General features: G+C 40.3%; 1 protein-coding gene across 50 annotated transcripts in view; it reads right to left on the reverse strand.

Moving 5' to 3' along the window:
- R3HDM2 (R3H domain containing 2) overlaps positions 1-17,827 on the reverse strand; it is a 155,641-nt gene that overhangs the window by 23,242 nt on the left and 114,572 nt on the right. For 20 of the 50 annotated variants that reach the window (XM_072741801.1, XM_072741782.1, XM_072741771.1 and 17 more), the window contains 10 exons: positions 15,829-15,870; positions 13,050-13,136; positions 12,386-12,512; positions 11,405-11,483; positions 10,689-10,748; positions 9,977-10,117; positions 9,470-9,578; positions 6,674-6,769; positions 3,731-3,762; positions 3,579-3,632 (listed from right to left, as the gene is read on the reverse strand). In XM_072741801.1, coding sequence (XP_072597902.1) covers positions 3,579-3,632; positions 3,731-3,762; positions 6,674-6,769; positions 9,470-9,578; positions 9,977-10,117; positions 10,689-10,748; positions 11,405-11,483; positions 12,386-12,512; positions 13,050-13,136; positions 15,829-15,870 — 827 coding nt within the window. The remainder of the gene's footprint in view (positions 1-3,578; positions 3,633-3,730; positions 3,763-6,673; positions 6,770-9,469; positions 9,579-9,976; positions 10,118-10,688; positions 10,749-11,404; positions 11,484-12,385; positions 12,513-13,049; positions 13,137-15,828; positions 15,871-17,827) is intronic. The other 30 variants (XM_072741811.1, XM_072741798.1, XM_072741810.1 and 27 more) reach the window with 5 other exon arrangements.

Consider the following 17,827-nt stretch of genomic DNA (forward strand, 5'->3'; position numbering starts at 1 on the left):
CAAAAATCATGTAACTCAAGGCTCCCTCCTTTTCACTATCATCCTGCCTAAAGCAAATAGAAAACCCCATCCCAATCCCCTTAGCTTCAAAGACGCTAGGCTCAGAATTATTCCAATAAAGAAAGGTAGTTTTCTTACAGGGGTAATACCCTTCTTTATTGGAGAATATCTGCTCCAAAGGTACTATAGGAAAATGGACAAAATAAAAGCTAGGGTCACTATTTTAGTTTTTAAGTCAGGCCAATCATGGTGAGCTAAGAACAAACAAACCAGCAAAGCTGGTTAGGGACACGCTACATCTTCTCTGAATCTCAAGTAGATGTGTCTATAACCTCAGTGCTTCCCTCTCTATAGTTAAGATAACTGGAAATATTCCTGTCTCCTTAAAACTTTATCCCTTTTTCTTGGGAATGTCAAAAGCGGAATGGGATACAAAGAAAGAAATATAAATCAGGTACTCTCCAGGAACAGAATTCAACCTGAAGTGAGAGACAAAAGCCCTGACTTAATGGCCAAAGGCAAGTCTACTGAGAGGACTCAACAAAGATGTGTCTGTTTCAGGGGTAGGGGATAGAGCAAAGGCAATGGATGAAGCTGTTCATTAGATATTAGAGCCTGAATTTTATGAGACAAGTCCTAATGGACTTTTACACCCTAATCAAACACAGCACTATTAGGGCAGTTGTGACATTTTCTTTGTCTTTCTACCAGAGGTAAACAGTGAATGAGTGAACTTTAAACCAAACACCCTGGGAAGCTTAAGCCAAAGTGGCAGCGCTTCTGTACTCATCCAGCTCCCCCAAGACAGTGATGGCCAAGTGTTCAAAATGTGGCTAGTCTAATGATCTAACCTGAATTAGTACACTACATCCCCAAGAGTTATTAGAGAACTTAAGTTGAGTCTCGGCCAGGAAAGAGATCAGTTTTCTTTCTCTACAACTAAACCTAATCTCTAGCCATGTCGTTCCACTTCACTAAACATGTCAACTAGGGATCCCTGGGTGGCACAGCGGTTTAGCGCCTGCCTTTGGCCCAGGGCGCGATCCTGGAGACCCAGGATCGAGTCCCACGTCGGGCTCCCGGTGCATGGAGCCTGCTTCTCCCTCTGCCTATGTCTCTGCCTCTCTCTCTCTCTCTCTCTCTCTCTCTCTCTCTCATAAATAAATAAATAAATAAATAAATAAATAAATAAATAAATTAAACATGTCAACTAGGGAAAACTCCCACACTCAGTTCTAAGCACTGGACTGGGGTATGTTTGTGTGTTGGAGAGATGGGGGTGCAGGACAGAGAACATTCACACTTTATACTCCTATAAAATCAAAGCTGACTCAGTTTTCACAAGTAGATTTATGCTGATGAAAAGTTCAGTTTATTGGGTCTAGGGAGTCGGTAGGGAGGTCTGTGTAAGAAGTGATAGCAGGGGTGCCTGGGTGGTTCAGTGGTTGAGCATCTGCCTTCGGCTCAAGTTGTGATCCTGGGGTCCTGGGATCGAGTACCGCATCAGGTTCCCTGTAGGGAGTCTGCTTCTCTCTCTGCCTATGTCTCTGCCTCTCCCTGAGTGTGTCTCTCATGAATAAATAAATAAAATCTTAAAAAAAAAAAAGCAATAGTAAATGCAATAATGGCTTATTTGTCAATGGAGTAGAATCGTCCAAAGAACCGGGAAGCTGCCCTAGTTATTGCCAATGTGGATGATGGAATGTGGTGTATCAGTATCTGTTTCACACACTTGGGAAGGAAGGTAAAAAGCCATTAGAGAAGACCAGCTTCTCATCACTAGAATTCTGGGCCAGTACCCAAATAGAAGAAGTTGCCCCCTTAAGAGTCCATAGTGATACATTTTAGATGACCTAGATCTTTAACCAACACTCAGTATGGAAAGCAGTGACTTAAAAGGAAGTCTGGATAGGAGAGACTCACTAGATCCTTAGAGCTGTTATCTGCACCGTTTGATGTAGTTTGATGCTCCACAGCACTAATAAGGGCATCATTCTTAGCAGTGAAGGTGAATTAGGGCTCCAAATGGAACTCAGAGAGAATGGGGTGATGTTTCTAGAGAGCTGGTCTGGGGTGTGGTGAAAGAACACCAGACAAAGAGTTGGTCCCAGTTTTGCCACTAATAACCATGTCAACTTGAATTAGCTACTTAATTTCTCTGCTTTTGTTTTCTTACATGTAAACCAGCTTACCAAATCAGACACTGAGAGACCAGAATCAGTATGGTATACTTTGGTAACTATGTATTAGCATATGTATAGAAGTTAGTTTCAAACTAACTAACTAACTAACTAATTAGTTTAAAACTAACTAGTTTAAAACTAACTAAATAAACTAACTTTATTACAGGTTTCTGGGATGATTTATGATCTTAAAGCACAAAATATGGGATAGGTTTTTTTTTTTTTTTTTAAGGGGAACTCTATATCAACCATCATGAACAATGCAGAGCCCTCACTGCTTTCAGATGGACTTCACAGTGGAATGATCTAGGAAAAAGAGTTCAGAGATATGGAAAAGGAGATAATGCCCCCTTCCAAGAAAGAGAAATCTTGTAACCCAAAATTCTATGTGGTTTGACTAGCTTTAGAAAGGATACAGGGGAAGGGACAACTGAGGTAGTGGGAATGAGAGCTCTAACTAACCTGATTTAGTTCCCATCAAGCTTAGGATTCAAAAAGAGATAAACCCTTTGGAAAGTGTTGGACCCAAATCCTAGTATTGAATACTGAGGTTTTCTCTACTCTATAGTTTTTCTATTGGTAAAATGAGAAGATTGTACTTAATGAGTTGGTGCTAGACGGGGTCCTAATGAAGTGCTTCTCTCACTAATGCCTTGTGTAATCCTCTGGAGTGGGACTGAGAAAATCAAATGAAAGGGAGATTCTCATGACTGCTTTGTTGGAAAATGGAGACTATTAGGCCTGAAGAAGTTAAATTGTAGCTTTTACCAATGTTAACAGCAAGTCATGGACAGTCATCAAAATAGATGTGCTCAAACTTCATGCCAAGGCAGATAAGTCTTTTTCTGAGGCCATCTTACAGATTATGTTGTCCCAAAGAGAAAACTATATAGACAGAGATGTTTGTGTTTTTTATGTGTGTGTGTGTGTGTGTGTGTGTGTGTGTGTGTGCATACTATTTTTTCTTAAAGATATAAAACATTCCCTTGCTGGGTCAGGGATAAGCTCTTTGCATCTTTCATAGATTCAGAAAAGGTAGCCAAGAAGATACTCATTCTTTTACCTTAATATATGTTGAAATCTTCCCCACATGCCCAATTCCAGAAAACTTTTGGAAAGGAGCAGTACTATCTATCTCAGACACACCTATCTGGTCCCCTTCACCACCTATCCATGACTTAAAATGAAATCAGCAACAACAAAAATAAAGTCATTGAGCAGGAGCCATTTCTTTTTTAATGGAGAAAATATCCAATGTTGCAAAAACCACAAATTGAAGTATTCCACAAGCAGCCATGCATTGAGCAAACTCACTCCGCTGAAAAGATTACAGCAATACAAAATAAAAAAAAACAAAAACAAAAACAAGGAGAGATATAGATCACACAGAGGTACCTAAAAATCTGCCTTCTCTTGTGAGAGCTAGAAGAAAAGGCTTCTTTGGAGAGTCTGTTGGTTAACATCAAAGAAAAGCATCATTACAGGATTATATTAACCTCACTGACAAAGCTCAATGAGAAGCAGGGAACATGCTAAGTGGTACTAACCTGATGTCATTTAGATATCCGTTCTGGCCAGTCTAGGTGAAGGGGAGAAAACGGAAAATAACTTATAAGAAAACAGCATGGCATAACCGAAAAGGGTGTCCGTGATGCTATGAATACCCAAGGTCCTCAAACCAAGCTCACCCCCCAACAGGAGAGAGGGAGCAGGGACAGGATGACCCACACCCACACACCCAATCTGACCTCTCACCTTTAGCAGGAAAGAGCATTCAGTGTTTTTAGCTTTCCCACAGAGTGTTTAAAAAGAGACGCTGATAAAGGTGGGAAAATGGAAAGGAGGAAGAGGAAAGTATTAACCTATTATTTCCTTTTTAATTCTAAATTTATTCTGTCTAGAGGTAAGTTGAGTGTAATACTGGTGTGCTTGGCCCTATAGAGTGTGATCAAGGGAAGGGCAAAGGGAGACAAGAGAAAGAAATTTAGTTTTTCTGGAAGTCATCTCAATGACTATTCCATTTCTATCCTCCACAGTGGCCAAAATGAAAGACATTCTGACCTGACCTGAGACCCAAGGAGAGTAAGAAATTGGGGAAGCAGGTACTTTTCGGAGCCTAGAAAAAATGAAAGAATTAAAAGCCTGAAACATTCCTTTTGGGGATCATTTCCTGACAAAGCCACTGAGCTGAGTGAAGTGAGCATTACGATGCACTCCCAAGCCTTAGAAAAAGGCACCAAGAGTGTCCAGCTGCTGAGCAGTGTGGGCTCCACACGGAGCAGAGCCTATGTGGGGCAGCTCTCCCAGTATGCAGCTCAGGCTCCAGAGAAGGCTGCGGTGGCAGCATTTCCATCCAAACACCCTTCTTGCCACTTCCCTTTCTTGTTGGCCTGCCTCTTCCCCTCATCCATCCACCCCAAACTACAGCTCCACCCTTGGTCAGCTCCCTCTGACTGACTAGGTTCCTCTCCACAATGGAATCTCTGGAGTGTGGTGGGCTTTGGCCATCTTTCCTGGTCTAGACCTTCTTGAGATTCCTGATGCCTCTAACACAGCAAGAATTAGGAAGTGCTGAAATGAAAAGTGGTAAATCCGCAAGGATTTAACAAAGAATACATATATTAGTAGAGGCCTGAGAGACTAGAAATCAGGAGAAAAAAGGAGAGAAGAGCTAACTGTGATTTTGTTATAGCTGTACCCAGACATGTTCCAGTGTTGTCCCTAATTAGCCCCAATACCTTATTAAAAGTTACTTGTGCTTTCAGAGTATCCATGGCTTCGCTAATGGCTGGCATGGTGGGACAATCATTTATCATGTGTTAGTGAAGCAGAGCAGCATATCACAGATAACTATGCTGTGATGTCACTGGTACTTCCTAATCTAAGGAGCCCAGAGCAGAGCAAGCTATTGAGAGGCGGTTTACTCTAGGGGTCAAGAGCACGGTCTCTGGAGCCAGACTGCTTGAGTTCAAATATCAACCCTTTCACTAACTAGAGGTGTTATCTGAGATTACTTAACCTTTCTATGTCTCAGTCCCTCATTTATAAAATGAGGAAAATAATGCAACCTACCTCATAGACCTAGTGTGAGGATTAAATTATGTAAAATGCTAAGAGCAGTGTATGAAAGATAGTAAGTACTATATAAATGTTTGTTATTATCATCTACCAACCTGCTCTGTCCACAACTTAAGGTCATCACCGGCCATAGCCATGTACAAGTGACCTCTCTCCTCTCATTCCACCCAAGTGGTTTGCAGGAAAAGGTAGAGAACCTCTTTGGGCTATGGTTGGATAATTTGGAGGACAGACTTTTTTTTTGACTCAGAATGGAAGTCTATATAACAGAAGGTAAGATGATTCCTTCTCTTTGGACTTTGGGCCAGGAGGTTTGTTGTGTATTTGTCCCCAGTGTGGATCCTTGGGACACTTGGGTCTCCTGAGACAATGAAACAAGTTCACAGAGGAATTCAGTTTTCTTAAACTCAGAGATAACATTTTTCTGAGCTAGGTGATGATGGAAAGATAATTTGGGGGGAGGGGTCTTGCTGACAGAGGGAAGAGCAGGGAAATGAGAGGAGTGTAGTGTTCATCAAAGTATACTGATTAGAACTGGCCATCTTTTGACTACAGGGAGGCTGGCTTTTCCTCCTTTGTTTGCTAACTCTACTGTAAGATAGTGCTATCTGAATCCTACATTTTCCAGAGATCTGTTCCTCTCTTGCTTATCTATAGCCTTTCCTGAATTTCTGCTATTCTTCTCTTCAGTCTTGTAGGCAAAGGCTACCAAATACAGGGGTACCAAGTATATTTAATATGGCCCACAATTCTTAAGAATAAAGTTGCCTAAAATGATCATGTTGCCTTTTGGCCCACAGAGTCCATCTTATTCTATGAAGCAAGGTAGGAAATATAGGAAGAAAGAGACTTCCTATTCAGATACAGATTGGAGGGAATAGTAAGTGGTACCCTCTGTGCATGTGGAATGTGGAGCTCAGAGAATGGATGCTAGATCTGTGCTCTAATCATCATCAACATATCCTAAAAACGAGGCTGGCCAAACAAGATGGATGTATATAGGCTGTGTGGACACTAAGTCTTCCACTTAGAAGCAAAGATGCCTAAAATGGATAGTGGAAGTGAAAGAGGGTAAGCGGGAGAAGGGATTGACAGACAAGAGTCAGGGCCCTTCCATAAACCCTGCCAAAACCATTTCTATTTTCAATCTAATCATATCTCTACCAAATTCAGCCATTCCATTTGTTCTCTTTGTATGCCATACAGTAAATTGTATTGAAAATAATACAAATAAAAATCTGTAGCTTCCTAGTAAGCCACATTTAATTTGAGAGACCAAACTGGGGCTGGCTGATATTGGTTAAAAAAAAAAAGACAACAACAAAACATTTATGGAGGGTTCATTCCAATCACAGTTCCAAAGATTAAGAGCTAAAAGCTATGGGCTGACAACTCTCAGAAGCTACACTTACCTCTCGGGCAAATATTCTCTCTCGGACCCTTTGATATTCCTCCTCTCTCTCTTCTATTGACTTGCTCCTCCTTCCATCCTGCAATGGAACTCTGATCTAGATCGATGAGCAGAATTAAGCTAGTTAAGTTCTCCTCGTACTGCAAGCTCACTGCACACCAGCAAGGAAGAGAAACCGGGAGAGTTTATAGTTGCCATCAAAAAAATGGAAAAAAAAAGAAATAAAAATTTCCAGTGTTGGACAGGTTTCACTGGGTACATCTGACCATGCAGTTTGGGAGATCAGGTTTTCTGGATGATTGGAACCTCTTCATCTCCCCACCCCCACCCAGAGTGTCAAGAGCAACAACTATTTATAAGGATTGGGTTTCTTCCTTATAGTAATCAAATACTAAGGATCAAGAGAATAGCCCAGGGAATAAACAACATTGCTTTGGAGGGAAAGAAAGGGATAGGAGGAAGCTAGAAAGGGAGAAGAAACAAGTACTTAGCAGAGCTGAATGTAGAGAAGAGTTTTTCAGAACTAGCACCTGATATTATCCCTTTTTTACTCACTAATGTCATGGCCTGAAGACCCAAGTCACACACAGCTCAGCGAAGAGGGCCTTGGGAATGAAATCCAAGTGAAGCTAACTTCAAAGCTTAAACACTTTTTCTTATCTTAACTATAGCCACTGGAGGGAGGGAAAAAGATAGAAATTACAGAAATAGAGAACAGAGCAACATAAAGAGAAGAGAAAGAAAAGGAGAACAAAACAGGAAAAAGGATGGACAGGGAAAGGAAGAGACAAATAAGGTATGATAGAAGGAGGAGAGAAAGAATGATAGAAAGGGAAAAGAAGGAAATGCTGGATAGAGAACCTTACAATCTCTAACAAGTGCGGAGAGGTGATGAGGGATGGCTGGGCAGATCACCACCTCTGTCTAGCCTACTGCCCAACTCTCCATCATTGTTTTTCTCTCTTGGCCTGGGAGTTGTGAGCACTGTCCCAGGTAGGGTGCACACAGTGTCCTTTTCCATACTGCTCTTGAAGGCAAGATGCTCTGAGGGAGACAGCCCATTAAATGAATGTCATCAGGTATAAAATTTTCTGACCTTCAATCCAGAGGCTCTGAAAGCTTCAGATGAAGCAACCAAGTAGGCTGCTACTCTAGGCCGATCTTCCTGATCTTCACCAGAGGTAGGCATAACTTGAGGAGTATTAGCTCTTGATTTATTTCACTAACCTTAAGAACCTAAATCATACTCAATGTCCTTTGATAAATCCCATTCCCAGAAGATGTAGGACCTCAAGTGCCCCAAGCACTGGTGAACCAGTCATAGAATATAGAAAGAGCATAATGGGCTTTGAGGTCAAGGTAGATCTCTGCTCTCTACTTCTGAGTAATGTTATTTCAGGCAAATAACTTAACATCCCTTAGCCTCAGTTTTCTTATATTTAAAGTGGAGCTAATAACCCTATCGACACTGGGTTGTGGAGACGATTAAAAGAGATAATGTACACAATGTGTGTAGAACAGAGTCTAGTTCAGGGAAAACACTCAACAGAAATAACAATTACTGTATTCATTACTAGTATCATAGACAGAAAATGCATGAAGCCTATCCTATATGGATCAAGCCTGAAGCTGAGAGATGAAAAGTTTATAAGGACAGATTCCACTCTGCCCCAATGTGTCTCTAGGCCTGAATTATTCCTGATCCACAGAAAAAGGGTTTTGGGAAAATGGAGAGAAGGGCATCAGGATGGAAAGGCTCTTTCTTGTTTTTTAATTTTTGTCTTTTTGTATGTTTCATTGTTTTCAATCAGACCCAGTGTATTTGTCCACAAAAGATAACAGCATTTTTCTCAAAAGGACTCCCTCAAATACTCAAGTAGCAAGCAGGAAAAGTCCTGGTCTCAAAACCATACAATATCCCAAGAAAGTTAATTTTTACTCTGGAGGTAAGATATTATAGTTATCATTAATTAGCAAGATTCATATTGGCTCTACCCAACCATGCTTTTCAAACTTTAATCCTGGTTCTCCACCTAACCTCTTTTGGAGGTCAAGCAGAAGCTGGCTGGATCTAAACCCTGTATGTGGCTGGGAAAACTAATCCCCAAACAAAAACTTACTACCTGAAGGGCAGGCCAGAAGTCAGGGCAGCAGCCAGGCCCAGTGTGAGGGAGTGGAGCACTGTTCACTTCTTATTCCCATAGGAAAAGATTAAAAAGGGGATACTGCCTGAGATTCCCAGCATCAAATGTTAAATTAACTCACTCACCTTAGTGGAAGGAGTTGGGAAAAGAATAAGGAATTTGCAGAAAGGGATCAGAAACATCTTTATATGTGGGTAAATTACATCACAACTTTGCCAGTCCAAGGCTAGCCCTGAGCTAGGATAAGATAGAAGTGGGACAAAGTAGCTTTTGGTGGTTCCCAAAGAAATTCCTAACTATTAAAGAAAAAAAGAATGAAGCCATCAGCTGAATCAAGGCTGAAGCAGGGAGGGACTGCTGTCTGTCCCAAAATGACATAGAGTTAGAAGTCAGTGGCAAAACCAGGGAGTTCTAGGCCAAATGAGAAAACCCAGCAAAACTCAGCACCATGTCTCTTTGGGGCTAAGAGGGTGGCATTCAGTTCAATAAGTGTAGTCAGTCCTCAACATGAAGCCAAAGCCAACTCAGTATAACTCAATACATTTTTCCATACTAAGATATTTTGAGTTTTCTTTATCCCACAAAAATTCTTCTCCCCTCCCAGTTTCTCTTACTGCAATCTCTCTATACACCCACCCCTTTCCATTCCTCACCTGGTTATCATCTCGGTCCATACTGGCATCATCTCTCTTGAGAATGAATCTCTGTTGAAATTCTGTATTCTTCTCATCCTTTATGTGTTCTGAGAATCTCTGTTCAGGGCTGGGATTGGGAGAGAAATGTAGAAGGAAGGAAGGAAGGAAAAAGACACTTTTGTTAGAAAGCAAAACTGCTAGTATAGCACTCTTAAATTCCACAACTCTCTCTCAGGGGATTTCTGAAGTCAGGCATCACAAAAGTCACAATGCAATCCTCAATTCATCTTCCTCTAAAGTTATACATTTCCCATCACTAAAGGTGAAGAGAGGCTAAGGGCCAGTCTTCACAAAACACCAGTGCCTCTAGAATCTATCTTCAACTCCTCACGAAGAGTAGGAATCAATAATATACCCTCCCCACGGTCTCCTTCCCCAGAAAGAGACATCTTGATCCTACACCTTTCTCTTCTACCCCATAGACTATCCCAGGGAAGTCTTCCAATCTGTGGTTTCCTCCCTTACATTCTTGTGTTACTGGTTTTGTTGATGATGACAGCTTTTCCAGTTTGATCAACATTGTGGTCCATCCCAAAATAGGCAGCTACCCGGTGTAATAGCATCCGGTGATATGAGGTCATCTGAGGGAACTTCTTGAACTGGTTACTGAAGAGAAACCAGGGAGAAAAAGTGAAATAAGGACAAACAACAGCAATAATAGCCAATTGTGATTTTTCTTACAAAGGTCTTAAGTGGAGAATCTCTTAGGAGAAACAGACATATTATAAGGAAGATAGATCCTTACTCAAATGGGAACCCAAAAAGGTTCTCTCAGCTTCTTCATCTACAGCATTTTATAGATCACTCTGATCCACTACCCTCATTTAAGACTATTCCTTAAGCTCTAGGTTTCCCCCACCTGGATGATATTCTACAGAGAAAAAGGGGAGACATTTAAGAATAAATATAGGACAAGGGCTAGCTGCTGAAAAGATAATCAGTTCTTTTCAACTCAAGTCTATGCAGTAACTTAAAAACCTCACTTGATTTTCACACATACACTCTTTAAATACATCTTGGTTACTTCTCCCCAATTCCTTTTAGTTCATAGTGAGTAATTACTTCAAAATTCAGACTTTAAGGGAGAGATGAAAGAGGAATATCCTAAAATACTACCTGAATTTCTTTTCAGTGCCCCCTCCCACCTCTAAACGTGTATTTCATTCAAGTAACTTACTTGTTGTCATTAATAAATTCCAGAATCTCCTGTTCTAATTTTAGCAGCATCATTCTGTCCCTGTTTAAAAAAGATTAAAACAAAACAAAACAAAAAGCAGCCCTCCCATAGACATTGAAAGCATTGAAACCTGCACACTAACAGAAGCTGAAGGGAGGGACAGATCCAAACCCCAATAGCACACAAAAATGCAGAGGCTGCCAAGACTCAGTGGCCTGTATTATATTACTTTAAAAAAGAAAAACAATCAAGTATACATTTTGCAGATCCTCCTAATCATGTACTTTGTTTTCCTTATCAGAAACTTAATTCCACTGGCAGCCATATTAATTTAAACACATACTTTATATTTATAAGTCTAATCAGTAGTCTATATTCCATCTGGTTATTTATACAATTTTAAAACAATTATGATTTAGCTTATATACATATCAATTATTTTTCCTTCTGTGCTTTTAAATGGTACTCCCAAGCCTTCATTTTTCGTTGTCTCTGCATTCTCCTTCCACAGAATTTTTCTCACCTCTTCTGAAAGCAGACACCTCAACACCAGGATTCTCTGAATCCCTCACAGAATAGAAAACTATACTAGGGGGAACGGTGGTGGGCGGTAGGCATCATAGATTTGAATAATGGAAAAATCCTGAGAAGCTACTTTTCCTCTTAGGTATCCTGCTAGGCCCTACTATCCCCCTTCCATCAAATAATGTTTTTACCTTGGGTTCTTTTTCAGTGTATTTACAAGAAATTCATGTAGGTCTATTCCAGTGGAGTCTGTATATTCTTGGCTGGAGTCTAGAACCACCACAACAAAAGAAATTTAAAATAAATGAAACTGCCTTGCATGAAATCTAATCCCAAGCAGAAGCCCACAACCCAATCAGGAGAGAGAACAGGAAAATAAAATCAAACTTCAGGGCTTTTAGCTTAAAAACCAGAATGACGCTTGATTTGCCAGGCCTCTTCCCCCTGCTAGATTCCCCATGACAGTGATAGAAGGTAGAATCTGGGTCATAGTGCTACAGCAGTATCACACTGAGAGAACTACCTTACCATAATTAAATATTTGCTGAATGTCCTGACCAAAACAAAGCAGATTTTATTCAAGTTAAGGAAAATAAATTCCAGGTAAGAGCAGTCAGGACTCAATTTTCCAGAATCTCAGCAAACAGATTCAAATGTTGACTATTTATTATTTATTCATAAAATCTTAATCCCAAAGTTGTCTTTTTCCTCCCAACTATCATTTTTATGGACCAGGTCTTTTTGCTACCAGCCCAAGGGTGTAAAACCAAAGAGAGCTTAATAATTAGATGCAAGTGTGATTTAAAAAAAAAATCACTCCAAGCATTCCAAAACCAAAATATAGTATATGGATGATCTGCTACTAGTGATGATTCATGTCACTACTTATTTCACAGCAGAAATAAAATCAGAATTAACTACAATGCCCTCTTATAGGTAGTGCCAAATGTTAACGGAGTAGCTCTCTGCAGTATGTGAGCCCCTAAGGCAGGGTTAGCTAAAGCGGCAAAGAAAGTAACCTAGTTAGGCACCTCCCCACGCAACCATGAAGTCAGCAGAACACTAGGAACTGTTGAGCCAGTAAGCTTAGCAGGTGCCAGGCTCCAAGGTGGAAGGAAAGGGTACTGCAGAGCCAGACACTAGGATATATGAGAGGCAGGGGAAGTTCTTACCTCTAGAAAGCATCTTCCTTGGGACCTTTTCTTTGTTTTTGTCCTTATCTTCCTTTTCAGAGACATCCTTTGTGGATTTTTCTTCTTCCTTGTCAGAAGGGCAGCTGATGTGCAACTGAATTATATCCTTGGACAAGGAAAAAGAGGAATACAATCAAACGGGAAAAAAAGATTTTAATTCTCCCATAAGATTTTACTCTCCCTTAAAATCTCAAAGAAGGAAAATCTTGGGTGGCAGTATTCTCTTACAGAAAAGAGTATTTTGTTAATTAAATTGTTTAAGCTTTTGTTCTATGAAAGGGGCAGAAGGCCAAGCCTTTTCTGCCAACAATCACAACCACTATATGGACAGCTCAAGTTACACTGGCTGTTCTTGGCAATAGGAACTGGATGGAAATGCTTCTAACCGCCAGAGGGAAAGTGTGGGTGGGAAAACAAGATTCAACCCTGGGATCTCCTTGTCTGCATCATCCCGGGTGGTCCAGGTGTGAAGACCTATACTTCACGCTCTCACTCATGTCCTACTTTACTGCAACCACTTGTTTTGAAGTTCCTTCTACCCTGATTTCCAAGCCTAATGTTGACGCTGTGGTTGTGGTACTACAGTTTTTACCAAACAACTAACTGCCAAACTCAAAAGTTACTACTCTTATAAAGGACCTACCTGGGTTTCTAGTGGTCCATCAGCAAATGGGGCAGAGGACTCCTCACACACTGCCAGGCTGCGCACCAACTTCAGCTTGGAATTAGACTAAAAAAAACAAATATATATGTCCCCTTGGTGAACATTCAAAAGCTTTTCACTGAATGAAGGGTATTCCTTTTGGCTCTGTTAGTTGCTGCTTCCATTAAGTAGGGTTTTTTCCCCCCAAAGAGGACTTACTCACCAGTTCCTGATTTACTTCAAAGATAATTTCCCTACTTACATTAGTAAACATATTTAAAAAAAAAAATGACTACTTTGAACAGATGATAGGAAAACCACTTCACTTAGCCCTCCCTCCTTTTTTCTAGCCCAGGCTCCAATTTCAGACTTAGAAGTTTACTGAAAATACACAGTAGTAGAGCTTAGTAGACATTGGATTTAGGAGCCAGAAGTCCTATCTTAAACTACTGCTTTTATGCTTATGAGCTAGATGAGCTAGAAGAGACCTTGGGTAAATAACCTGACTTCTCTGGGTCTCTGTTTTTTTCCCAATAAAATGGGGATAAAAACACTTAAAGGATGACTTATGAATTATGTGACATAAACTATATAAACATATTTATCACAAATAGTACCTAGGATGCAGTAGACAATAAATGCTAAATGACTCTAAGTGTGGCAAGGGTATGGAAAAAAGTATCTAAGAAAAGAATAAAGAGAAAGACAGAAAACTTCCTAACATTTGGGATTTAATGTGGTAAGAAGCTAATACAGTTGGTTTACTTTTGCAGGCTGGAGAATACCAAAAGAATCTGAAATCCACTTTGCAAATCATTGCTTTCCTAGGGATCCTCAAAGCCAAAAATTATAGAGTGACTCATTAGAATTCTACCTATAAAAAAAAAAATAGAATTCTACCTATAAACATTTTCTAAGAGTTCTTATAATAAAATCAAGGATTGTCATGAATACGACAGCACAAAACATGGCATGTGTGTTCATGGTTGTGCAGTATAATGAAAAAGAACTTGCAAGTCTGAAGAACTGACTTCCTGCCAAGCTCTGCCACTTACTAGTGAATATCCTGTCAAATTCACTCTATCTCTTTAATCCCAAATTCCTTCATCTGTAAAACAGACACAAAAACTGTCTTACTTATCTCAAAAAGTTTGGGTAGAAGTGAACACTCTCTGTTGTGAACTTTAACATCAAGCCCGTCACTGGGGATCAGGCCATGTCACCAAGTCCATGTATTCTGATGTTGTTGGTCTTCAGATCCAAACCACATACTGGCTGAGCCACTCCCAAATTCTGCCATTGTCTTTTAGGGGGGAGTGGGGTAGACACCCTTAATTATTATCGTCACCCTCTGGTGACGATTCTCACTGCAAGAAAGGTTTACAATTTTACTATTCAGGCGCCTGGGTAGCTCAGTGGTTGTGTGTCTGCCTTCAGCTCAGGTAGTAATCTCTGGGTTGTGGTTTCAGGTTCCCTGAATGGAGCCTGTTTCTCCGTCTGCCCGTGTCTCTGTCTCTCTCTCTGTGTCTCTCATGAACAAATAAAATCTTAAAAAAAATTTTTTTTTACTGACTAAAAAATTAAAAAGCCGGGGACGGCTGGGTGGATCAGTGGTTTAGCACCTGCCTTCGGTCTGGGGTGTGATCCTGGAGACCCGGGATCGAGTCCCACGTCGGGCTCCCTGCATGGAGCCTGCTTCTCCCTCTGCCTGTGTCTCTGTCACCCCTGCCCCCAACTCTGTGTGTGTGTGTGTGTGTGTGTCATGAATAAATAAATAAAATCTTTAAAAAAAAAAGCCATCACACATTACCACATATAGTCCTCCCTGATAACACTGCTTAAAATAATCTGTGATGTGCTAATTTTATCATAAAATGATTAAAAACAAAATCCTCCTCCCTGCCCCAACCTAAAAAGTAACCCCACTACCACCAAAATAGGCTTTATTGTTAGGATGTCCAAAAGTGTTGAGTCATTTCTATTAATGAGGCAGGATTTATGAAGGATAAATTGCTAAAGGATAAATGGGAAAAAAGTTTGGAGGAAAAGACTACATTCATATAGTACTCTTAGAGAAAGCAGAAATGAACAGAGACACTGGTTTACAGCAGAACCAGTACCAATTTGCTCAGGCTTTGTGAGAAGGTGGGGCTGGGTATCATAAATAGACTCTGACTGAACTAGAGATAATGGAGAAAAATATGGCCAAACCTTTCAATAGGAAATGTGTGCATGTATGTACATTCATAATTAGAGTATAAAGTACAGGCAGAAAATTTTTGCTTGTATACAATTCAAATAAATTAGATGAGGTTCCTTTCAGGACCCCCAGTGGATGCCACGCCTGAAACTATGGATTGTACCAAACCCTATACATACTATGTTTTTTCCTACACATACATAACCAAGATAAAGCTTAATTTCTAAATTAGGCACAGTAAGAGACTAACAACAGTAACAACAATGAAATAGAACAATTATAATATACTGTAATAAAATATGAATAAATGTGGTCTCTCTCTCTCAAAATATCTTATTGCATTGTATTCACTCTTCTTCTTGGGATAATGTGAGATGATAAAATGCCTTTGTGATGAGGTGAAATCAGGTGAATGATACAGGCATTGTGATGGAGCGTTAGGCTACTACTGACCTGATGATATGTCAAAAGGAGGATCTTCTGCTCCTAGACTGTGGTTGACTAGGAGTGAGTGAAACTGCGGAAAGCAAAACCTCAGATGGGGGCGGGGGGGCTAGTGTATACAGAAAGGGCTCTCACCTTGGCTCTTTTCCTGGCATGACCATGGTTGGACGTCCGCCTCTGTTAGAATGGGATTAGAAAATATTAAACATGTAGAAAAGCAACATTTAGGTTAAAAACGATACAAGTTTACAAAGAAAAGCACTAATTATAAAACCATTACAATAGCTAAACTATGATGAGACTCACTTGGTGTGGTTGTCTTCCCTTTGCTACAACTCCAGGACTGTGACACGAAAGGTACACAGGCTACTTACATACAAACCACCACTTACCATGAAGAAAATAAATAGGAAGACACTGACTGGTTGGCCTACTTCACAGAACAATAAAAATTACTTTTGGATAAGCCACAGAATCCTCTCCTGATTAGGTGGCTTCTGGAAAGGCACTACCAGAGCATGACAGTGTGTTTTTACCCAAACACGATCACAGGATCCTATTTAACCCATAATGGACATGCAATATGGCCTTTAAGTATCACTTATGGTAACATCTGTAAGGGATAACACATTCCGAGTTCTAACTTGAGAGACCCAAAGCACCAGTCTCTATGGCTGCTGACGGCATGAAGACCCTTCTCGCCAACTGCCTTCCTCCTTGAAGATAAGGATTTTCCCAGTTCTAAGCTCCTGGTGGTGGCTCTTATAGCTTATATGGGACACAATAAAAATAAGGGAGCAGGGAACATATGGACAAGACTTCCAAGCAAAGGGAGGGCAAAAAGAGTGGGTAAGGTGCAGAATAGAAGCTGAAGAAGATGAACGATGAGGGCCCATGGTAGGATGAGGGAAGAAATGACTAATTCATTGACAGGGCTTCTGAACAGCTGAGAAGTCAAAAAGGGGCTTTAGGGAAGAGGTGGGATAGGGTTTTGTATGGGAGGAAGCATCTGGGGCTTATCAGATGTCTGGAATGGATTCACTGCCCACTGGGGTGTGGAGAGAACTGAAGTTGATGGGTGGGGAAGTGGAAACAAGACAGGGGCAGAACACCTGGGTAGGTGAGGATTTCTCTTTTTTTTGTCCTCTTCACTAGTTACCAAACAACACCGCCACAACGCAAAATGCAGAGCGGGGGAAGGTGGATGGAAAGAATAAGAAATGATGATGGATCTGGTCAATGTAAGAGATGTTACAGTAAGGAAGAGCCATAGCCTGGGAATATGAAACAGTATTGGTCACTGTTTTTTGTTTTGTTTTGTTTTTTTCTCAAAAAGGTAGTAACATACACAGAGCACAAACATTCAGGAGGTAGAATGGGGGTATAAAACAGTAAGTCCCCTTTCATATTTGTCTCCTAGCTACCAGGTCCTCTCCTAGAGGATCCAGTAGAACTGACTTTCTTATAATCTTTTCACAGATATATTTTTTTAAGATTTTACTTATTTATGAGAGACACAGACACAGAGAGAGAGGCAGAGACACAGGCAGAGGGAGAAGCAGTCTCCCTGCAGGGAGCCCGATGTGGGACTTGATCCCAGAACCCGGGATCATGCCCTGAGCCAAAGGCAGATGCTCAACTGCTGAGCCACCCAGGCATCCTTTTTCACAGATTCTTTTTTTACGTATATAAGCTTATCGTACATATGTACACACAGGGTTTTTTAAAAATCAAATGTACATATATTCTATGTGCTTGCCTTTATACTTTTTTTCATAAATATTATTCTACAGAAGATCTATAATTTTTATTAATGTCTAATACGGTATTCCACTCTGTAGTTGTACTATAATGTATTTTACCAGTCCCTTAAATTGCATTATTTAGGATGTTTCTGATCTTTTGTTAGTATAAACAATACTTCAATGACCATATCATTGAATATATCTACAAATAAAGCACATCTATATATAGTCCATTTAAAAGTTTTATAAAGTATTGTCAAGTTGCCCTTCAAAGAGGTTACACTAATTTATAGTTCTACAAGCAATGTATGAATCTGCTTACTTTCCAGAATGGATAGTTTTCATTTAATAGTCAAACACATATTGAAAATCTAATATGTACCAGGCAC

The sequence above is a fragment of the Vulpes vulpes genome, chromosome 16 (genome assembly GCF_048418805.1).
Source record: "Vulpes vulpes isolate BD-2025 chromosome 16, VulVul3, whole genome shotgun sequence".
Classification (NCBI taxonomy): Eukaryota; Metazoa; Chordata; class Mammalia; order Carnivora; family Canidae; genus Vulpes; species Vulpes vulpes.